The sequence below is a fragment of the Callithrix jacchus genome, chromosome 5 (assembly GCF_049354715.1).
Source record: "Callithrix jacchus isolate 240 chromosome 5, calJac240_pri, whole genome shotgun sequence".
NCBI lineage: Eukaryota > Metazoa > Chordata > Mammalia > Primates > Cebidae > Callithrix > Callithrix jacchus.
This window is the reverse complement of record NC_133506.1, coordinates 114,386,773-114,411,463: the sequence shown is the minus strand read 5'-3', so window position 1 is coordinate 114,411,463 and position 24,691 is coordinate 114,386,773. Positions and strand designations below refer to the sequence as shown.

The window sequence follows — 24,691 nt, the reverse complement described above, 5'->3', positions numbered from 1 at the left end:
TCTTTTAATTTTATATTTCTAATCATAGAGGCCAACAACATAAAACACAGCACTGTTTGACTATATTAATAAAGTTACTTATTTACATATTTGTGACCACTTACTTTCCCCCATTACATTCCTCCAAGTGGATAACTCACAGTTATTAACTTTCAGGAAGCCCCTATATATCATAGCATCATACCATTAAGCCCTTTGGAAATTCATCACAAATCAGTATACAGATGACATTGATGTCTTATTGCTATTCATTCCTCCCGGGCCGTTTTTAGCAGTTCATTTTTTATATCTCTGCAGTGCAGAAATATGGCTCACTCCAGTATCTGTCCTTTCTGTAATCGCTAAAGGAAAGCTTGGCAGTTGTCATATATTACACTCTTGAGGAAAATACTAGTAATACATCGAATTGATTGAACAGCATGGACTCAAAACTGCTTGGCATAGGGCTATTTCCTCACTGCTATTCAGATTTTTGTAAAAAAAAAAAAAATCTTACCTTTTAGATTCAGAAACTGTGAATCATTAACAGGCAATGTGTAGAATAAGGATCACATACTTGGAAAAGCCTAAAAGTTCCTCCCTATTTCCTCTCTTTAGGTTTTGAACATATTTCCAGCATGTATTTACAGTGCTGCATGCTATGCTGCTGGAAGCACAGTGTCATTCTCTGGAAGCTGATTGGCATCTGGGTTCTGAAACAGCCCAGGGCTTCCCAGCTCTGGAGGAGTAGAAGCTTAAACTCATAATGAAGTTGAGAACATTGTGACTGCTAAGGCAGTGGGCAAAAGCCAAACCTATATGCCAACCTTTTCATTGCAAAGGCATCGGAAGAAGGACTCTGGTCTTGGAGGAGGCAAGCAAGGAAACAAGACTGGCATGGTTTGTCTGTGTCCCCACCCAAATCTCACCTGGAATGGCAGCTCCCACAATTCCCATGTTATGGAACAGACCTGGTGGGAGGTAATTGAATCACAGGGGTGGGTCTTTCCTGTGCTATTCTCCTGAGAATGAATACATTTCATGAGATTTGACGGTTTTATAAAGGGGAATTTCCCTGCACGAATTCTCTTCTCTTGTCTGCTGCCATGTGAGACATGCCTTTGACCTTCCACCATGCTTGTGGGGCCTCCCCAGCCATGTGGAACTGTGAATCCATGAAACCTCTTTTCCCTTATAAATTACCCAGTCTTAGGTATGTCTTTATTAGCAGCATGAAAACTGATGAATACAAAGATGTACTAAAAGAGGAATTAAGATGAAAGTAAGATAAGTCATAGCTCCATATAATCATACCTGTGCTTTTCACCGCCCCTCACCTTTGTGAAGGAGGTAGTAGCAACTGGGCCTGGGAGACCTGAAATAACAGGGCACAGGCAGTTCAGTTTGAATCATTCTTCAGGAGGCCAAACCATGACCAATGGAGTCCTTTCGGATATGAATATTTGTAATGAATCTGAGGCTTTCTTCCCAACACCAGCTATAATAGTTAGTGATACACCTGGGTTCACATTTTAAGGCCACTGGACATGTCCCCCAGTTTCTATTAATTTTGGCTGCAATCAACTCACCTTTCTTCTGGGAATTGCCCTTGACCTATAAGAACAGTGGTGTGCTGATAAATCTGTATCATCCAGCTTTCCAGCCAAAATAAATAAATAAAATTAAATAATAAAGCCCTGATACGTAGCATTTGCAGATTTCTGTGCTGTTAACACACTCTGCCATGGTGGATTTCAAGTCACCACCTTGATGGCACCCAATGTGGAGGTGGGAATAGAGACACATGTTGGGCTCTGAAAGGCAGAATAAACCAACTCGTTAAGGATACCACTGTACGGGAGACACCTTGCCTGGGAATAGCAGGAAAAGATGTGCCTTCTAGAAGGTACTGAAGGCTGCCTCTCTGTCTCCTAGGAGTGGGTGGCAGGACAAGAGCACTTTGGTGTTATTCACATGTAAGAGGTCCCTGTGTGTGTTAAGCTGTCCATGCCTTGTTATATAGAAAGAGACAGGGCTGGGTAATTTATAAAGAAAAGAGGTTTAAGTGGCTTGCAGTTCTGTAGGCTGTACAAGCATCATGGTGCTGGCATCTGCTTAGCTTCTGGGGAAGCCTCAGGGAGTTTTTATTCATGGCAGTAAAAGTGTCAGCAGGCAAGTCACATGGCAAAAGCAGGAACAAGAGCCAGAAAGGGGGATGATGCCACACATTTTAAACAACCAGATCTGGTGAGAACTCACTCAGCAGGACAGCACCGAGAGGATGGCCCTAAACCATTAATGAGAAATCCATCCCTACAGTCCGATTACCTCCTGCCAGGCCCTACCTTCAGTATTAAAGATCGTAATTCAACATGAGATTCAAAGGGCGCGATATCCAAACTGTATCACTGTGGGATCAGGCTATGGTTGGACTCCAGTTAAACTCGTATCTTTGCTGAACTTCTCCCCAGGCCTACTTCCCCCATTCTCTGGCAGCTTTCATCCAAGAAGACTTCTTCATAAAATTATTTGCATAAGAATCCTCATCTCAACCTCCAAACCTATGCTTAGAGAGCATCCGACTCTGGAAGGGTGACACAACACTTATTTTGAACTGATAATTTTGTGAAAATCTTATTCTATTTGAATTTGACAAGCTCAGAATAAATGATGTGCAAGTCAACAAACACTGAACTGATTTCTGTATTCAAACCTACCTAGCAACGAAGCATGAAATAGCAACATACTAAGCGTGGTATGTATTCATTTTCTCCATCATAGCACAAGTAATACATTCTGCTTATATTGAGAAATTAGTGAAAATAGCAACTTGGCTTAAAGTGAAACAAGAGTGGATTTTCCTTAACTTAAAAAAATAGTTTCTGCATATTTCAGAGGAAAATGTACATTGAGAAAAATCTCTGCTCCTTAGATGAGATGTGAAAAATATTCCTGATATGAAGGTGGCAGAAAATATTTTTAGGCAGGTGAGATGCTGATAGTGTGATAGGTTTCTATTAGATATAACATACCAAACTGTGTGAGTGTACACATTTTCACTCATTGGTAAAAATTGTGCCTTCATCTTATGATATCATATGTAAATGTTTCATGTGGGTTAGAGCATGCGTGTTTCAGAGCTAAGGGCCAGAACGGACTGACATCATATCAAGTGTCACATCTGATGAGGATCTGAGTAAAAACAGAACATGCATCTTTTCAGAACATTAGGTGGGAAAAGACATCAACAAAATAAAACATTCGCCTTACTGAATAGACTCTGGGTTTGCTATATGAGAAAAACAGATATTAGGCTGAATGGCTTATTTCAACATTATCTGCAGTTTGGATCTTGGCCCTAGTATATTACAGAGCAAGGAACTAAAACATCTAACTTTTAAAAATGTTAAAAATATGACATACTGGAAAGAGATGGCTTACTTTAGTTATACTTAATCTTTCATGCAACATTAATAACGTTGTATCTATATGACATTAAATCTCCGTCGGAAAACCTAAGTCTGAGACTTTCTCAGATATTCAACTGTTTGCACCGCATGGACTTTCCAAATTGCATTATTTATCCCAGTTTCTCAGTTTTAATCCAGTTCTTTTGTTTCAGAAACCAAGCTTTGAAGAAAATGAGCATTTCCTTAAGTCCTTCTAACAGAATCTACTATATTTCCTTTCTGATGTAGTGGATAAATTATTAATTTTTATTTTAATTTGCCAACCAAAGATAGCTGGTTTATAGGCAATAATATCCCTTTAATAACATTAAAAGTCTCTAAAGTTCACATAGAACAACTTTGTGAGTTTATTCAAATAGTCAGGCTTACAACGAATAGATCAACTAATTTCAGAGCCTTCTTGGGGAGAATGCGCAACTGATACCAGCTTTTTAAAGTCAACATCAAAAGCTTATTTTGGGTGTATGTGACTGTTTCTCCCGTGGTCCAGGAGATTATCAGTCTTGTGTTTTTAACTAATGTAAAACCATTTGTCTTAGGCTGCTTGACAAGTGAAGCTAGCTGGAAAGAAGTCTGTAAAAATTAGGTCATGGGTTTTTCTTTTCTCTCCCATGTTTAGATAGATGGTAAGAGAGCTGAGCTGCAAGCAGTGTTATATGAATAGCACATTTTGTTGCCTATGTTTAAGAGGCTGGTTGTTTTGTAAAATGTCTGTTAGTTTTATTTGTTTGTTTTTTGAGACCGAGTCTCACTCTGTCACCCAGGCTGGAGTGCAGTGGTGCAATCTTGGCTCACTGCAACCTCTTCCTCCCTGGTTCAAATGATTCTGCTGCCTCAGCCTCTTGAGTAGCTGGGACTTCAGGTGTGCGCCACCACGCCCAGCTAATTTTTGTATTTTTTTTTTAGTAGAAACAGGGTTTCACCATATTGGTCAGGCTGGTCTTGAACTCCTGACCTGGTGATCTACCTGCCTTCCTCGGCCTCCCAAAGTGCTGGGATTACAGGAGTGAGCCATTACACCTGGCCAAATGCCTGTTAGTTTTATCTGTGGGATTACACAACCAGAAAACTAAAGTGGTATGATGTGATGGATATTGAACTCATGAGATTCCTGGAGAACAGTCTCTGTTCTAGGAATTCATCTGCCTATACATTAATTAAACATCTCAAGTTAGTCCTTCCATATTTTTAATAAAAATTATGCTCAGTTCTGGGATAACTTAAATTTTCTCTAAGTATTGTCACTAAAATTGTACAACTGTCAATCTTTCTGTGTTTAGTTAAAATGTTCTATGAAAGGGGAGAACAAATTTCACCCATACAGAAAAGAGAAGGCACCGGTTCCTTGGTCATATGTACACAGAACCAGGAGAAAATAGGGAGGAAGGGAAAGGACAGGGAAAGAGACACCAGGAAAAGAGAGAGAGAGAGAGAAGATTGGAAATAAAGAGCGGAGAGAAAAGAAAAGGCTAAGAGAGAAAAAGAGATTTCAAAAAGGAGAAAAAAATAGAAGTATAGAGAAATAAAGGAACATGATGCAGGAAAGAAGAGCAAATTTTTTTTTTTTTTTAAATACTCACCAGAGGAGTAAAGAATGAGAGAGAATTTGAGACACTTATGCAATAGAAAAGCCAACAACCAGGTGTTTGGGAGATTTGCCTAATGGTTGCCTTGATTTTCTGGATGATGTCAACAGGTGAGCATTACAAGGAACTGCCAAGACAGTGAACGGCAATTCTCAGCCTAGATCTAAGCTCAGCAATGGTGCATGAGAACCTGATACCCACAACAGAATGCCTCTGCGCTGAATCCATTTCCCAACTTAAAATACAGCATCTTAGTCGTTCACGTTTTGCTTCTGTTTCATCACTTTTCACTGCTACACACTGAAATCTTTCACTCCCTGCAAAACCTCTGCTCTGAGTACAAACACAATTACCTTGGTCTCATTTTTAAAATCCATAATCAAAGTCCTCTTTTATAACATTCATTTTGTTCTGAATCCGTCATTCCAGCTACTCAAGCACAAAATACCAAAGGAGAGAGTCTGTATCTAAAACTTTAAAGAATAATTTTGATAGTGGTTGAGAAGAAGATGATGCAAGTATCTTCCAATGCTAGCGCTTTAAAGATTGTTTTCCTTTAGGAGGATTTACATCCTAGTTAAGTCCTCATTCCAGGGTGGCTGCAAGAAAATATATTCCACATATCCCATCTAACCACTGCTCACACGGAATCAAAGTACATACAGGTTGGAAGGGGGTTCACAGGTCAAGTCAAAGCTGTCATCTGATGCTTCAGTGTGTTCTACAATTTCAAGTATCCCTGAGTGCCCATCAGAACTCTTTTTGTGCCAAGGGTCTCAATGAAACAGAAGGTCATTCAATTTTCACATAGCTTGAATTCCTACTTTGAAGTCCGGCCAAAGCGGCTTCCAAAGAGCAGGGCTAGTTCTCTCTCTGTCTCAGCCTGCACAGAAAAGGTACAATTAAAAGTCAGCTGTAATGACTTCTTAAAATCTTTTCCTTTCCAATAGATGCATAGATTGACAGAGAAAATTGAATACAGAACATTTTGATTTTTCATGACTTTTTCTTCTTCTGGATTTTATTTTGTCAATGTCTTTTCTATTAGTTAATCTTACCATCAGCACTAGGGGAACTGATGGCAGGATTCCAGATACTGTCTTATCAGTGAAGGGTATTGCACGACAATGGCCTCACTTGTCATGGATGTAGAACCTATGTACTTCGTAATTAGACTGAATTTATCTCTTGCCATTTTTCCTGTGTTATTTACTCAACTAAGCACATTATCCATTAACTTCCTTTACTTTTTCACATGTAGTGTTGCTGCAGAATATCTTGCTCAGCCTGAATCTGTGACATTTTATGTAAATAAATGTTTGAGAGGAGAGTTTTATCTTTATGCCTACTGATTTTTAACCTTTTGGGTTGGAGGTACTAGCGAGGTGGCTCTGAATTCCTCTTCTGTCTTTTAAAGAGTTGAAATCACTTCACCTCTCAGTACCTATGCTATGAATTCTAATGCAAACATTAGTTTCTTTGACGGAGAAAATCAAGTGAGAGTTGTGTTTTCTTGTTGACACCACCACCACCTGTAATGGTAGCTGACAACATGTTCTTCTCTGCCATACTGGCTTGATAATTTGCATTATAACTTGCCTAATGAGTGCATTCTTTCATATAATTCTCCATCACCAGCTTGTGAAGAAGGTAGTCTGATGATGGTCCTTTTAAAAATGAGGAAACCTAAGCTTAGAGAAGTTAAGCCAAATAAACCCTTTATTTGGTAATCAAAGATAATCCTGGTTCACTTTGAATCACCCAGCACCTTCTCACATGTGCCTATGACAGTACTGGCTAGGCAATGGCAATCTAAAATTCAAACCCAATTCTCACATCTGGTCATCCCTGGCCCTTTATTCTCCCCCAAATGGAGGTACACATCGTCTTACTTACCTTTCTTCCCCTAACCACAACTTTTGAAAGTGCTCCTCATTTTTTGGAAACCTCAACTTGTTCTGGGCTTTATTCTCTGTGAAACCATTTACAAATCATTTCTCCTCTGGTCCTCCTTGGCCATACATAAGCCCTTTCTCCTACATCTCTTACATGCCATTTAACAATATTATTTCTCATAAAATTCCCTGTGCAGACACATCTGTTATCTTTAGCCCGTACCAGTTCCTTTTTTGGCACTATCATTTGGAATTGTATTACCGTAATCTTATTTTTAAGAGCTTCCCAATCCACTAGAGTCATCTTCCATGAGGCAATGAGATTACATCAATTTTAATCATGATATTTTAAAAAATCTGCCTTTTGAAGTTTTCATATCCATGTCTGGCAATGCCTATTTTTTTTAAACTTTGCTACCATTATTTCTAAGATAACACACCTGCTTTTTCCTAGAGTTACTGTCCATTCCACATCACTAAGCCTTTCCTTGTTGGTTAGAATTAGATGTAAATAAACAGACCCCTTGGTGCTTAAAGACAGCTAGTGAGCTTTAAATGAGTAAGGATACTTATCCATGAAAATTTAACATCAGTCATCCAATAAAAATCAGAACGACTGCAACACATTTAGATGAAAAAAATCGATCTACCTTCTTCTTTCCACTTTCTGCACATGGAGTAAGATCATCTGACATTTAAAGATCCTCCTGCAACCTACATATATTTCTACCTCCCTTTTCATGCTAGCTCATATCCTAGTACCTCCATAAAGTCTTTTTGGACCAACCCAACTTCTTATTCTCATTAAAACATTAATGCCAAGATGATTGATTTGCTAATTAATCATTTCTTAATATCTATTCCACTATTATCTCAAATAGTTATTTAAATCAGTTACTGCCATTTAACTTCTATGTATCTATATTTTCTCCCAAAACATATCGTAAATTTTTTGAAGGAACATAAAAGCCTCAAACATAAAAGGGTTCAGAACATAGCAATGCGGACATGTTGTGAATGGCAATGATTAACAACTACAGTCAACTAAATTTTGCAGTCAGGTTCACAGGAAAATTTAAAAACAGAGAAGTGATAAGATTTTAAATACCAAACGAATTCACATTTCATTTTTTTCAATTTATTTTAATAGTCATAAAAACACAATAACTGAAGATTAGTTTTGGTAACAGATTCTGTGTATATCAAAGTTATTTTTCCATCATGGGCCTCCTCACATTTCCCCCACCTTGGATCATAGCAACTATTGGTGAATTCCACCTGAACGCTTTTCTTAGTAAGCAAGGGTACTCTTGGTTCAATTCAAATCAGCCAGCAATGTCATGGATAACCCCATGGATATAAAATGAAAATATGAAAGAATATTTATGATAAGGAGCTCTTAATCTAAGGGCTAATATCTATAGTATATTTGTCTTATTATTCCTTACAAGGAAAGCAATAATAATACTATACGCCAAACTTCAGATGCTAAAATAAATGTAAGTAAGGTGCTTAAGAACCAAATAAAGAGAGATTTCAGTTAGCTAAAGAGATCAAGAGGAGTTTAATGAAAGAGATATTACTGGAGCCACAGAGGTTTAATAATAAAAAAGTGGGGGTTGGGACTCCTTAGGCAAGTGGGGTGAAGGGCATATTGTGCCCAGAGCACAGATCCCAGGAAAAGGTGAGAGGGACATTCATTTTTTTTTTCTTTAAGTTTACACTTTCATTGGGAATAAAAGGTATGTACAAAATATAGTATAACTGTCTCTGGAAAGGAGATTTGGGGCTTTATTACAAGGGCTGTGAATGCCAGGCTGAAGCATTTATACCTCATTTATAGACAATTATGAGTTTTATTAGCTCATATTAATTTCATGGGAAATGTGGAAATTTCCATGTAGACACACCTATAGCTTTGTGTTGAATGTCTTCTGATCGTCCATTTGGATCTATCTTTACCTTGCTTAGGGGCTTGGGGGCTGGCTTGCATGGACTGATTCAACAAGCACCTTTGGCTACTGCCTTCTTTCCATAAGAGGGGAGGAAGGGAGTACAGTCAGGGCCTTGTTCCCTGTTCATTCCAGCGGTTGCCCTGAGCTGGTTGCTTCTCTCATTGAAGGTCAGGTGTCCCTCTCTATGGTTGGTTCTTTTGCTCTTCAGGTTCTGGTCATCACTCCCTCTCCTCAACCCTTCCAGACCTGTGGTGGTTACAAATGACCCATCTGTGAGCAATGTTCCATGTCTCTTGCTGAGACTCTTCCTGATATAAGCCCCAGGTATCAAGAAACCAAGAGGAAATTGTGACAACAGTAGTTTTAGCCTCCACTGGGCAAAATTTCAAACAAGAAACTTGAAGATATGGGGGAAAGGCTGTTTCTTTGAGATAATCCATGTAGGTCCACAGTCCACTGATGCGGACTCTTCTCTTTTTTGCTTCTCTCTCTTTCTGTCTCTGTTTTTGAAGATGGAGTCTCATTATGTTGCTCAGGACTTGAACTCCTAGCTTCAAGTGATCCTTGTACTTTAGCCTCCTGAGTAGCTGGAATTACAGGTGCCAGCCACTGCACCTGCATATTACTTTTATATTCCTGACTGCCAATAGGCTGAGGTCAATTATTTCTACGACCTGCCTCCTCCCCAGAGGCTTCAAAATCCTCTGCCCTCTGTATCAAGAACAGATTGTATTCCAAAAACGTTACTGAATGTTGCTGAAAGTCTGTCAAGTTGTTAGGGAAATGAGAGATCACTTCACAACCATTAGGATGGCTATTTAAAAATAAATAAGTAACAATGAACAAACCAAGCGTCTGTGAGGATATGGCAAGACTGATATCCACGTGTTGCTGATGGGAATGTAAAATACTACAGCCACTGTGGAAAACAGTGTGACAGTCCTCAAAAAGTTAAACATACATATGCCCCAGTAATTCCACTCCTTGCTATACGCCCAGAACAACTGGAAGCAGGGACTCAAACAATTAGTTGTTTACCAATTTTCATAGCAGCATAATTCACAATAATCAGAAGCTGGATGCGACCCAAATGTCTATCAACAGAGCAGACAAACAAAATGTGGTATATACATACAATGGAGTATCATGTAGCCTTAAAAATGAATTAAATGGATACATGCTCCAACATGGATGGACCTTGAAAACATTATGTTCAGTGAAATAAGTCAGACATAAAAGATAAGTATTACATAATTCTACTTCTATGAGGTACTGAGAGCAGGCAAATTCATAGAAACAGAAAGAAGGTGGCACTGTTCACAAAAGCAAAGACTTGGAACCAACCAAAATGCCCATTAATGATAGACTGGATAAAGAAAATGTGGCACATACACACCATGGAATACTACACAGCCATAAAAAGGCTGTGAAATAAGTCAGACATAAAAGATAAGTATTACATAATTCTACTTCTATGAGGTACTGAGAGCAGGCAAATTCATAGAAACAGAAAGAAGGTGGCACTGTTCACAAAAGCAAAGACTTGGAACCAACCAAAATGCCCATTAATGATAGACTGGATAAAGAAAATGTGGCACATACACACCATGGAATACTACACAGCCATAAAAAGGATGAGTTCATGCTCTTTGCAGGGACATGGATGAAGCTGGAAACTATCATTCTCAGCAAACTGACACAAGAACAGAAAACCAAACACTGCATGTTCTCACTCATAAGAGGGTGTTGAACAATGAGAACACATAGACACAGGGAGGGGAACATCACACACTGCATCCTGTCAGGGGGTAGGGGCTAGGGGATGGATACTAGGAGAAATACCTAATGTCGATGATGGGGTGATGGATGCAGCAAACCACTATGGCACATGTATACCTTTGTAACCTGCATGTTCTGCACATGTACCCCAGAACTTAAAGTATAATTAAAAAAAAAAGAGAGAGACAGAAAGTAGGACAAAGATTACCAGGGGGTGGTGGGACAGAAAATGGGGAGTTCTTGTTTACTGGGTACAGAGTTTCAAGTTGGGATGATAAAAAAGTTACAAAAATGCATAGTTGTGATGAATGCACAACAGCCTGAATGTATTCAATGTCACTGAACCATACACTTTAAAACTGTAGAAGAAGAAGGTGGCTTTTGAATGTTCTGCAACAGAGACCAAACACAGTATCCACATGAAGAACTACTGCAGTGTAGGACTCCTCAAAATGATGAGATAAGACTGAGGGTGGAGAGGAGCTCAGGCTCCAGCACGGGACCGGATGTGTCATGAGCTGGCTTCCAAGGGTGCCGTCACAAATCTAAGCTGCTATGAATCCGTGATTAGATTCATTTTGATTGTTTCCCTGTTGTACAGAAAAAGGTTGTTTCTGGCTATACTTTTATTAAAAAGCCAAAAAGTTTTTAAAAAATAATGTGTTGATTTGTGGTTAGTAAACCACTAAAATCTTTATATTCACATCTATTATTTTAGTTCTCTTTTGGTATGGCAAAAATTACCCCATAATTAGTGGTTTAAGTTAGCTTAAATTTATTGTCTTATACGTGGGAAGTTAGAAATCTCAAATCAGTTTTGCTGGGCTAAAATCAAGGTGTCAGTAGGGCTGCATTCCTTCTGGAAGCTCCAAGGAAGAATCTGTTTCTTTGCCCTTTGCAGCTTCTAGAAGACTCTTTGGCTCATGGCCCTGTATCACTCCCACCTCTCCTCTCATCCTCACATCTCTGTTCTCTGATTCGGACTCTGCTGCCTCTGTCTTTTCCTTTTAAGGACTCTGTGATTACAAGGGGTTTACCTGGATGGCCCAGGGTAACCTTCCAGTTTTAAAATCCTATATTTAATCATATCTTCAGGATACTTTCTGCTATGTAAAGTGACACATTTACATGTCCTGCGGATTAAGATGTGGACATCTTTGGGAGTGGGCATTCTTCTATCTACCACATTTATCAACTCCAAATATATTTTGATATGAAATGGAGAGAGAGGTTAGAACGTAAGTGTTTTTCAGATAACCAAATGCAAGCCTGTGTTATCAAATCTAGAAACTTTAGAAAAGAAAAAATAAAACAGTATTATCCTTCATCACAGTCTCTTTTTTATGCATATCTTGGACACTTTTTAAACCACATTGGGATCATGAAGTGGATAATTTTAGATCCTACCTTTTACACTTAACGCATGATAAGGAATTGTCATGTCATTAACTACTGAGGTGTCTATTGTATTAAATGAGTTAAAAGATGAGAAAAGATGGTGGAACTAATTTTTGGTTAAAATGGTAGAATCGGCAGGTGGGTTTTAGTCTCGGTTTAAATGTTTTTTCTCCGTTTAGATATTTTAGATCAGCAGATAGGTTTCTATGTGCCATATTTCCTCCCTGAAAGCTAAACTCACAACCTTTCAGTGCCCACCTACATCAAATGCTCAAAGCAAGTATCTATATTCCAAAATAATTAAGTGAAGTTATCCATATTTTGCTGAGGAATTTTCTCATCCTATATTTCATTTACAAATTACTAAGAATCTCACTTATGTGACTAAAATTAAAACACAAAACACTGTGTACACATACTTTGAACAGGGCAAAAAGACATGAACGATAAAAATTTTTGTGAAATTTTACAAGTTCAATGGCTAACAACGGTCTCAATCTTTAAAACAGTCATTGAGGCTTAACTCAGTATAAAACATCATTTATATCATAATCCAGCTTCTTCATATATGGAGACTTTAAACAATCTGAAACCACAAAGAATTATCTCCCTATCCTCCTTCTTTCTGATTCTTGAGTTAATTTAACAGCTTTAATAAGAATGGATTAATTAGCTCCAAACAATTTAGCAATTGGAAGTTAAATTTAACAGGGTCAAAGGCTGGAGATTGGTTCCAAAGTAGGAATCTTTTATCTACATGCAACTCAGCCTTAAGGGTGTGCCATTTGTAAAAAAACAATTACATATTTAATATCCCTTATGCAAAATGCTTGTGATCAGAAGTGTTTCAAATTTTATTAATTTTGGATATTTGCATTTATATAGCTTGGGGATGGGACCCAAGTCTAAATAAAAACATTCATGTGTGTTTCAAATACATTATGTCTTATGTACAGAGCCTGAAGGATTTATATGCAATATTTTAAATAACTTTTTGCATGAAACACAGTTTGGACTGCATTTTGACTGCAACCTGTCACATGAGGCTAAAAGGTGAAATAAATCTCATTTTTAAGTGAGAATGATTTCTCTTACATTCAAGGCATAGTGCATAGGATGAGAAGTTTACTCCAGAGTAAAAAATAACTAAACTTCCTTCTTATTCTTGTACTGAGGTTGAATTTTGGCCTTAAACTATGGTAAATAAAGCCCTGTTCCTTCATTTGAGTCTAATGTCAGGCCAAATATGTTAAAATAAACATAGTAACACGAGTCAGGGGGTTCCAGAGAGCTGCATCATGGTTTTGTGCATAAGATACATTTAAACACCAGGAAGAATAATGCTTGTGGAAAAAATGTGACACAAAACACATAGTTACTGGGGTGCATTTCACCTACTGACACCCAGCTGGTCTCAGACTTCAAAATGTGGCATCTTGCCCAAACCCTACAAAACTTTCCCGTCTTACAGGGTGATTTTCAAATTGATTATGTTGGGTATTTCTTTAGGGGAAAATGAAATTCAGAGCAGTGATCTGAATTCTCACTTTCAAAACAAGTCTCCAACTCATTAAACATCACCTTCAAAACATGATGATGCTAACATGATTTACCTACTGCCTATCAAATTAAGGCATTTCATTACCAAATAATTTATCCTACGATCAACTATATTTTATTTTCTACCTTTCACCAATGCAAAAGGAACCATCAGACAGTTCTCAGTTCTTCAAATCACCAACAACAAAAGTTGTGCCAGATATAAATATTTACATCATGAAAAGTAAATGTTGCCAAGATTCCAAACTCCAATGCATTTGAAAATTGATTTGGATCAGGTATGCTTTACAGAATTGGAAAGATACAAAATCATCTGTTCAAAATAAAACCTCTAAAACATAAAAACCCCAAATCATAACATGTGAGTGATTTTTTAAACACTAGACAATCTCCCAATCTCTTCTTTCCCAATAAATTTTAGGGAAAAGCTGTATAGACATTTTTTTCTCTTTCACATCAACATTTTTCCTTGGAAAAATGTTATTGGAAAATAAAAATCATATATCCATTGTATGTGTTAACTTGACACATTTTCCATCTCAATCTCAATCTATACTTTATCTAAAAACCCTTAAAATGCTTGCCATAACTCTTAGGAAAAGGATTCAGTTCCCCAGCATGCCTCAGGATTTGCCCTCTGCTGTCCTCTCCAGCCTACCATCTTGCAAGCCCCTCTTCAGTCTGTGTTCAGCTTTGCTGGCTATGTTTCAGGTTATTTCTGGAACTCAGGCACCAAACCCCATTCTGTATCTTGGACTTTTCTCCCTCTGCTTTTCCTTTTGCTTAGAATGCAATCAACCCCTACATCACCCTCTCCAAGAAAAAAGGATGACTGAATATTTCATCATAACTGCAACTTCTCTTTCTTAAATACTGACCAGCAAACACACACATGTTCATGACTTTAAATAATTCGTTTTAAAGAGAGGTGTACTTAGAAACCATGGCAAATTCCTTGTAGGATTTATAAAAATAACACTGAAAATGGAACAATAATTAGGATAGCTTAGTTTTATACAGAATTAGAGCAATAAACCAAATGACCTGTATACAACCTTTCCACAAAATGCTTCTCAAGTAATATTTACAACCATACACAAATGCTAGGTAACTAAATAGTGTTGACCACATGCAATGTCTTTTAAAACCTGCCTTTTGAGCTGAGTCAAAGTCACTTACACCTTTTTGATGAGTCATTAGGGTGTGTGTGTTTGTTACAGTTACATTGTATGAGAAAATATATTTCAATATATCAGAAGGAGAAAAAAATTAACTTACAAACTTCATGGTATTTATGGTGAACAGACTGCACAAAGGAAGAGAGAACAGAGCCCAATCAGCCCAAACCCTAATGAATCAGCCGCTGGTATTAACAAAAGCTGTCAACAAGTTTAACCTCAATTTTTTTCCACACATGTTATTTTCCATATCTCTTGAGTTAGCAACAGTTTAATTACCTTCAAACACAATTTTCTGCATGTGCATTTTTTTATGCCCTTAACAACCTACTCAACAGTAAACGATAGCCAAGTAAACATGAACCAACAAGAGAAATGCTAAGATTCCAGTGATGAGAAGACTCGATGGGCACTGTGCCCTTGCACAAATTAAGGAGGAGCTCATTATGGGGGGAGGAGAGTGAAGGAGGGATTTAGGTGTGAGAATCGCAAAGCCCAGCTCAGCATTTCCATGTAGGTGCTCGGATTCTTAGCCAGCAAGATGCCCCTAGGAAGATTAATTATTGATTTTCTTATAAATCATCTAAGGTGATTTTTGTTTGTTTTTTTTCCTCCCAAGATGATAAACGTCTGATTTTACTTTTGTTAATTGGTTTTCCCACTTCGCTAAGGTTAAAAGAAGGCCTAGTAAAGCATTTTCTTAGAGGAAAGATTTTTCCAGCATGATAGGCAGCAGTGGTCACTATGCTTTCTGTTCTTTATGGGGGTACCAAGGTTGCCTGATAAGACCTCAGGCAACCTCCAGGAGGCACAGAATAATTAGAAACACAAGAATTTGACTATTTAGGGAGAAAAAGCGTAATGTAGACATATTTCTATCTAATGGCAGCAGGTCTGAAGTCTGTGCTATCCTAGGTGGGCGGCAAATTCATCACAGAGACTGAAGCCTCAAGGATCAGCTTTCAGAATCAAGATGGCCCCATCTTCAACTTTACCATGGAAGCAATATGGTGGCTTACCTTCCTGCCCCCTGTGTTGATGCGAAGAGGTGTCAGAAAGGGGTCAAAAATCATGTGACTGGTCTCTATGTTGACTGGCGACTGCCGTTTCCCCACCGAGCAAAGATTCCAAGCTGAGTTCACCAATCCCCAGAAAGAAGGAACTAGAAACAGAAAGAAATTATAGAATTAGGCTGAGTGGCAGGTTGGGGAAACAACATAAACAAACAGGGCTACGTACAAGAGCAGTAAAAATGGAAGAGAACCACCAAATGCTTCCATCCATGGAGATCCCTGGGAGTTGCTATGGGATTTTCCTGGCCTGCATCTTGGTCCACTTCTCTAAGTCCTACCTTCGTGATCTCATCATCAGATTTCCTTGCTTGAGGCCCACTTATCCTGCGGTTTCTTTGTTGAGGACAGTCATCATTAACTCTTTAATGCTAACATCATTGCTCAGTACACATCATCTCTGCAATATACCTGAGGTAGTCCAAATATTTAGCAATTCCCTTGAGCTGATGCTCTGCTTTTCCTATCTGACAAGAATCATGTGAAAATCAACCTTATCCTATTTAGAAGTTTTTCAAAGAGAGTGTCATTCAGTATACACAAAGTGTTTTTCTTTGGGTTGTCAAGACTAAATTGAGGGAGTGACTTGTTTTATGTGCCTGCCCCCCGTGTCAATGCCAGACAAGAGCTTAGCAACCTGACTTCATCTTTGTTTAGTTCAACACTGTGTCATTAACCTAATGGAACAGAAGACAAAGACTTGGTGTTCATCTGATAGGCAGAAAAATGACATTGAGACCTGAGCACAAATACCCAAAGGAAACCATCCACTCATTTTCAGTATCACATTAAAACATCTATTAGAATAAGTGTCTATGGCAATTTCCAGTTCTATTTCTCTTTATTTAAGAATGTTTTCAGGGCAAGGGTGGGGAGCCAGCCTACTAATTTTATATTAGTGAAGATCAAAACCATACTTTCAGCCTTGACCTGCCCCTCTCAGTACTTCCATTGAGTCTCTGGATCCATGGATCCTTCAAATTCCCCCAGGGATTATATGGCCAATCATTCATCCACGCATAAGATGTGCCATGAACTCCTATTTTGCATCATGCCCTGGATTAGGCTGAATCTTGAGAAAGGCAGATAAGCATAAGAACAGCTGACACACTAGGGAGGTCACTAGTGTTAGGTCGAGTGTGATATTAGCCAACCCTGCCAGGGTAGAGGGGAGTCAGGGAGTGACTCCTGGAGGAGATGTACCTATCAATCAAGTTAGTCTCCTTAAATGGACCTGTCCTCTCAAAACTCAGATTTAATTAAACTCAAATTGAATAAAGCCTTTAACTTATAATAGCCATCATTCTGCCTATAGCATAGATGGAAAAAACTTAGGCTAAAGACAAGTTTGGCAGACACTTGCCAAAGATACTCAAATTCTAGGGCTCTCTTCTTGTTACAGGCAAGTGTAACAGACGTGGGAGGAGAACTAAGAACAAGTTCCTTGGCAAACACTTCAAAGTCAACATAAGATGGGCCTCATTTTGAAAGATGACAAATATCTAATTTGGTTTCATCCATGCCAATAAGCCTCTGGTAGTCCATTCCCTTTAGCTTAAGGAGTTTGAATGGGCTTTTTAGTCATTAATGATTTCCAAAAATGGTAGCAATGGCCTGAGTTACAGAGGGAGAAAGAGAAGGAGGAGGAGAAACGAGAACACTGACACATGTGCATGTGCTTCATCGGCACTCTTATCATTGCTTAAAAATATGTTATCACTGGCCGTGCGTGGTGGCTCACATCTGTAATTTCAGCACTTTGGGAGGCCGAGGCAGGAGAATCATGAGGTCAGGAGTTTGAGACCAGCCTGGACAACATGGCGAAACCCCTTCTCTACTAAAAATACAAAAAATTAGTTGGATGTGGTGGCAGGTGCCTCTAATCCCAGGTACTCAGGAAGCTGAGGCAGGAGAATTGCTGAAACCCGGGAGGCAGAGGTTACAGTGAGTTAAGATTGCACCACTGCACTCCAGCCTGGGCGATAGTGCAAGACTCCATCTAAAAAGTATACATACATATATACGTTATCACTATAGATTACTTAACACCTTTAGAAGGTACCATGTCCTAGCAAGACTAGAATATTTAAGAAAATTTTTAAGTGCATTATGAACACACTTACATTATACATATAAACTTGTCTTTCCTAAACTACTCATTTTTTAAAAAACACTGACTTAATCTTGTATTTATTTATCCCTCAGTAATCTCAAATTTATTATGAAATAAAGCCTTCATTAGGGCATTCTCCTAGCAATCTTTGTCAGTAATGCACACACAAGTGGCAAATGTGAGGATGCCAGGGATATACTCAGGGCACCTCCACAAGCGAGCTGAGAGGCCCTTGGTAAGTCATGTGTCTCTTGGACCTGGGTCATTCTTCATGGTTCCTGTGGTAGGCTGAATAATGACTCCCACAGATGATGTTTACATCCCGATCCTCAGAACCTGTGAATATGCTGTCTTGGGTGGTAAAGAGTATTTTAAGTTAAGGGTCTTGAGATGGAGAAATTACCTAGGATTATCTGGGTTGGCCCAGTGTAATCACAAAAAGTCCATATAAGAGAAAGGTAGGAGGGTCAGAGATATAGAGTAAAGATATATGGATGGAAAGAGAGGTCCGTCAGAAGAGAACATAATACTGTGTTGGCTTTGAAGGTGGAGGAAGGAGACATGAACCAGGAATGCAGGCAGCCTCTAGAAGCTGGAATAGGCAAGACAAGGCATTTTCCACCTAGACCTCCTTGCTGTAAGGAATACAGGCTGCTGACACCATGGTTTTTAACCCCTTGAGATTATTTGTTTTCACTTTTGACCTTCAGAAACAGAAGATAATAAATGTGTGCTGTTGTAAGCCAGACAGTTGTGATCATTTGTTGTAACAGTAATAGAAAAGTAACACAGCACCCCTTTACCTTTAAAACTGTAAGACAATAACCTCTTTGATAATCAAGACGTCTATGATGCTTGCAGGGCTCTCCCTAGAAGGCAGCTGCATGATAAAAGTAGTTACAGCTGGTGCACACTGCATGTCATCTACTCCCATGAAAAGCATTAACAAAAATAATTCCAAGCCCATAAATGGATTGTAAGACTGCTATTATGTGGCAACATGGGTGGGCATCTGCTGCTGTACTTTACTAATAAACGTCATGCCCAAAAAGTACCCCCACAGAAACAAAAACAGCAAAAGCTTTATGAGAACATCTGCCTTCTCTTTTACTGGGCATGGAATTCTTTATGACAAACAGTTTCAGGGTTTTATATCCCCACTTCACTATCGAAGCCTGAGTCTCTGATGCTAATCACCTGCTTAGCCAATCGAGGAACAACCGAGAAACAATCTCACCCGCTCAGCTGCTTCCCTCATGCTCCAGTCCTGAAGGGGTATCTAAGTTTATTTACCACTGAATTGCTGATTTTAAATCAGCTATGAATTAATAGCTCTTCAGAAATAAAAGCCACCTTACAGATCATCTGACTTAAATGCATGACATGGATTTAAGGTCATAGCAGCAGGGAGTAAAGTCCTCCACTCTTGGTCACACAGCCCGGTAGAGGTGAGAAAGGACAGAGTAAAGAATAGAACTGGGGTCTCAAGATTCCCAGTGCCACTGAGCCTCTGCTGCTCTAAACCCCTTTCTCTTTAGCAGGCTCTACACATAAGCAGATTATCGTAGGAAATTTCAGTTAATTGTTGCCAAGACCCCTGTAAGACTTTTGATATCATTTCTCTTTTGATAAATCATGAGTCAGATTAGTGTCTATTTTCCAGTTAAAATAAATTTCTAGTGCAAAGGTTCAAATCAAACTGCTTTGAAGCTCAACTATTCTAAATAAAATTAGGATTTTAAGGGAGCCATGCAACCATGGGGCAACACACACAGAATGGTCTGGGTATGAAAATACTTCAGTGCAGGTGATGGAGAATGTGTTTGGGTCCCATCTGCAGGCCCCTGAGGAGACCTAATGGGATGATTACACACAAAGAGCTGCTTCAGGGATAGTTTCTGGGGTCAGCTGTACCAGGCAAGGTTTTAGTACAGATAAAAATAAGAAGTCCATGCTGTTTGAAGCAGTGTTAAGTGCTGGGGCAATAATTAAGGTATTGAAGCTAGTCCAGGGACCTCAAGTGCCAGATGGACCAGAATAGGTCTGCAAATGTGGTGTGATCTGGATTCTAGGGAAATGGTTGAGGACAAAGGCTGTGAAAACAGGAGGGCAGGAAGTGCCCGTACTTACTGGGGCACAGGAGCGAGATGGCTGACTTTGCATGCAGAGCAAGGATGGGCATATGAGCTAAGGTTTCAAGATTTAGAGTGAGAAACTTGCCCCGTGGGTTTGTGCAGAACTCTCAGTTATCCCCAAGGTTCTGATACTTAACTACCCTTCACAGTGTTATCCTTCAGGTTTATAGATATCCATGTCATCTTTAGGGGCAAAAGTGGGTATATAACCACTGCTGTGGCAGGCACTGCTTCTATTTCTAAGCTAAGAGAAATATTGTTGAATTCTTTTTCTCTCCATGGCTATCCTCCCAGATCAGATTTCTAAACTTTTATTTTTTACAGCCTCCGTTATTATGGCTTATTAGCTAATGCCGTGTCTTTTTTCTTTTTAGCTTCATAATACAACTTATTGTTGAGAGAAAATGCAAATAAAGCAAAACACAAATAAAGTAAGAATCACTCTCATTAACGGACAACCAGTCTGATTATGTTTGAATTCCATCATCCCTGGCATCCTTTTTGCACAATCTTCTAATTTACATATAAACTAGAACACAAAACAGACCTGAATATTTTTTGTAAATTAATTTTCACGCAGACTAAACCATGGAACTTAACTGCTGCATCACAGCGATGTGTTATCTTGCCAAAATATTTCCCAATGGCACTACTGCCATTCTTGCCATAAATTACAAATCCCAAACGTTCTCTTGGCTCTGAGTCCAGTGAGTTATGAAAGATGTTCAGTGACTGTGATTTCAACTGCTTAAATCACGAGCCTTGGCAAACCCCAAGCAAAACTTATCGGCTGCTTGTTCACATCCAGGCAATAAAAAAAGCTCCAGTTGTTTATTAACACACCTTGGCAACGCCCAGACAAAAACAACAAAGTTTTCACCAACAACGAGAAATAGGTCAGGAGAGCAAGGAACCAGAGGAATCAAGTCCGATAATGAGAGTCAAAACCGGCCTTATGACATCTTTGTCCTAGAGAAGATATTCCAAAGTTAGATTGTAATTTTAGGCATCTTCCTTTTTCATTCGTCCTGAGCCAGCAGCATTTGCTGTTGTGGGCAGGATGTTAGACATTTGGAATTAATTTATACAGCTTATGTGAATTTGCTAAGTCCTATGGCAACAAGATAAATTCAATTCAAAAGCATCTACTGACAGCGTCTGATGTGCCAGGCATTAGGTTTTGGCACTGAGAGTTGATGCAACGAATCTTTACTGAGGACCTACTAGGTGTCAGGCACTGCCATCTGTTCTGGGAAGTTAACAATGAATGAGAGAAATGGTTCCTATTCTCAGGAATATTGCAGGCTAGTGGGAAATATGGGAGATAAGTTTATATATGTCTGTCTGTGCAAAGCTTTTGGTAAGCATGTTGTAGAGACAAGATGGAAATGAATCATAGTGTAAAGTGTGGATGGGAGAGATAACCTAGGTAGCATGGTCAGGTTTGGTCTCTCTGGAAGCATCATCTGGTAAACTCTGGAAGAACTGGAAAAACTGCTTCTTAGCAATGGCAGGGGAAAGGACATCTAAGGCAGAGGAAAAGAGCAGCGGTCTTGGCAGAGAAGTGCTGGATGTGTTTAGGAACTGAGAGGAAGTCAGTGGACTTGAGCCTGATGAACCAGATGAGGAAAAGAGTGAAATGAGATGGGGCTGGCTGGATAGACCAGGAGCAGATGGTTTAGGGCTCTGCAGACCACACTAAGGAGTTTGCATTTTACTCCAAACTAATAGAAAGGCACTGAGAGTTTAGGCAGGGAAGTACCATGGTCTGATTTATGAATTAAAGGCAGGTATCTGTTTCCACTGGAACACAGCCAAGAGCAAGCTTGATTATCCTTGGAGTAGTTTGAATGGGAAAAGAATTGGTTCCCAAGCAACAGTTGGGGACATAGGTTTTTACATGAATTTAATCCTATTGCCTTGAGTGTGTTTAAATTCTATCTCAAGGCAGAACTAATTGAATGTTTTAAAAATTACTCTTTTCAACGTATGTGCTAATAAAATCATGTTTTCCTAGGATCCAACTAGTGTTTTACAAGCCATTCTTTGAAGCAAGGAAGATTTTCCTGCAGACACTCAGCTAAAGCAACCTTTTCTCATTTTCAAGCAATAAAGTAAGTCCCCTACTTTTTGGTCAAGAGAAAGCAAATGAAAGTTGGGAAAATGAATACTGGCATAAAACATATCTATAGTGAATTCAATCCTACAAATAAAGCCTTCCACTTCAATATAGCAATCTCTACTTTGGGGTTATAAAGCACATGAATACATTTTAAATAAGAACTCATATCTTTCCCTTGCTCTTTTCCTCACCGATTCTGATTTACTGTCTCTTCTTCGCTTCTCAACTGTAATAAATCTCCACTTTGAGCCATTATTAATGAGCAAGTTTAAAATACCCACTGCTGCAGGCTTTTGGTCCCTTTCTGATTTCAGATTTATTTCATAGATGGAGTTGGACTTAAAGTTAACCCCTTTGCTGATGAGTTCTTCCTCCATGCAGGGCCACTGACTCATAGCTCATGGAGGGTCTTTAACTAAGGCTGCCCATTGTTAAAGATAAGTTCTCCCACTGAGAACGAGGGCTGTCACTTGGGAACTCTAAGGAATTGCACACACCCTATTTAATCCATAATCATTAATTTGTGTATTCATCTAAAATAATGAACCAGAGATAGAAGGATAAATCAAAATGTATCTAATGAACTAGGGATAGAAGGGTAAATCAAAATGTTCCCACTCTTCAGGACACTCAGTATGGTGAGAAGATAGACAAGCTAACAAATAGTTATAACAAAACATGATAAGTGTTATAATAAAGGTATATGTATATTAAAGCTTATATTAATTCAGAGCAAGCAGCAGGCTGACCCTGGCTCTTTTCTCAAGTGCTAAGGTAAGCCTTGCTAGTAGAGAGTGCACTGTTTTAAGACATACACGTCTTGTAACTAGTGAAAACGCTGAAGCATTTCCTCAGAGATATACTAGTCCTAACAACTAGGATGGATTATTGCTGGAATGCAAACTATTATTGAGGGAGAATTGAAGCCACTGAATCTTCTGACTTCTTCAATGTTTCTCCTCTACAGCTATTATTCTATGGGGAATAGATCCTTACCACAGAACCGTGAGAAGGTGGCTACATGACTAGGTGAATTCATTTCTCTATCTATAAAAATGGGGATGACAACTACTTCACAGAGTTGTTGGGAAGATTGTGAGAATGTATTTATAAATGGCCTAGCATAATGTTGGCTCTATAATAAAAATTTAAAACATTGAAGAAGGGGTTGAGTGAGGAGGGGGAACAGCACGAACCACGCCGTGATTCCAACACTGTAGCATTCTCAGGGCAGAGACAGATGAGGGTGAGGGAGGGATCCAGGCAGAAGGATACAGGGAGGCAGCTTTCAGATGCCCACTCAAGCCAACCTGGTTTCAGAACAGTGAGCTCTGATGGGAGTCTAGGTCACAGGATTAGTTGCTTAATTCCATACTTTCAATAAGCCATGCACATTTATTTCTCGGATCCATAGCTCTCAATGTCTGGATACATGGAGGAAGTGAGCAGTGATATGGGTCATCCAGATATATATTATATATTATAGATACAGATATATATATATATTATATAACAGATACAGATATATATTACAGATACAGATTTATATATTATATAACACACACATATATAACAGATTATAAGAAAAGTCATTTTAATTTAGCTGAAAGAAAAGTCATTTTAATTTAGCTTTTTGCAGGTTGTCAGATTATTTATTTGTGCAGCAGCAGCTTCTTCCCTCTTCTTGTTTGTGCTTAGTTCTAAGTGGTGACTGGCTTGATCCCCAAAAACACATCACTGAAGGTAAAGAGAAAGGAAGGAAGAGGGAATTCTCTTCTGCTGATTACCACTGGTTAACGAGTTCTGTTCTAGGAACTTGTCACATCTTATCTTGCTCAATCCTCCTCAATATTATTATTTTACAGGTGAGAAAAATAATACTCGAAGAGGTTAAATGACTTTCCAAGTTCACCCGGCCAGTAGATTAGGGAACTAGAATTTGAGCTCAGTTCCTTTCTTTAAAACAAACAAACAAAAAATCAAAGAAAGTAATGCATGTATGATAACATGCCAAATGATACACAGGTGTATAAAGCAACAGGTAATAATCTGTTCCTCCTTCCAGTGACACCCTGAGGTAACCAATGTGAGAGTGTATTAGACATATTCAACATCTTTCAGTGTGCTCCTACAACACATATAAATACAGATATATATTATATATATTACAGATACAGATATATTTTATATATATGTAACAGATACAGATCTATATTATATATTATAGATACAGATATTTATTATATATATAACAGATACAGATATATATTACAGATACAGATTTATATATTATATAACACATATATATAACAGACTTAAATATATATATTTTTGATAGGTCCGTTTCTAAAAATCAGTATTTTTATAAAAAGTAACATCATGCCATGGATGTCCCTCCATGTCCATACTAATAGAGCTGCTCTTTCTTGTGTAAAGCTACAGAACTTGCAT

The 24,691-nt window shown here is 38.6% G+C and overlaps 1 protein-coding gene across 8 annotated transcripts in view; it reads right to left on the bottom strand.

Moving 5' to 3' along the window:
- The window catches only part of CA10 (carbonic anhydrase 10), a 543,877-nt gene that overhangs the window by 286,410 nt on the left and 232,776 nt on the right, over nucleotides 1-24,691 (bottom strand). For all 8 annotated transcript variants that reach the window (XM_078374145.1, XM_078374141.1, XM_078374144.1 and 5 more), the window contains one exon: nucleotides 15,820-15,962. In XM_078374145.1, coding sequence (XP_078230271.1) covers nucleotides 15,820-15,962 — 143 coding nt within the window. The remainder of the gene's footprint in view (nucleotides 1-15,819; nucleotides 15,963-24,691) is intronic.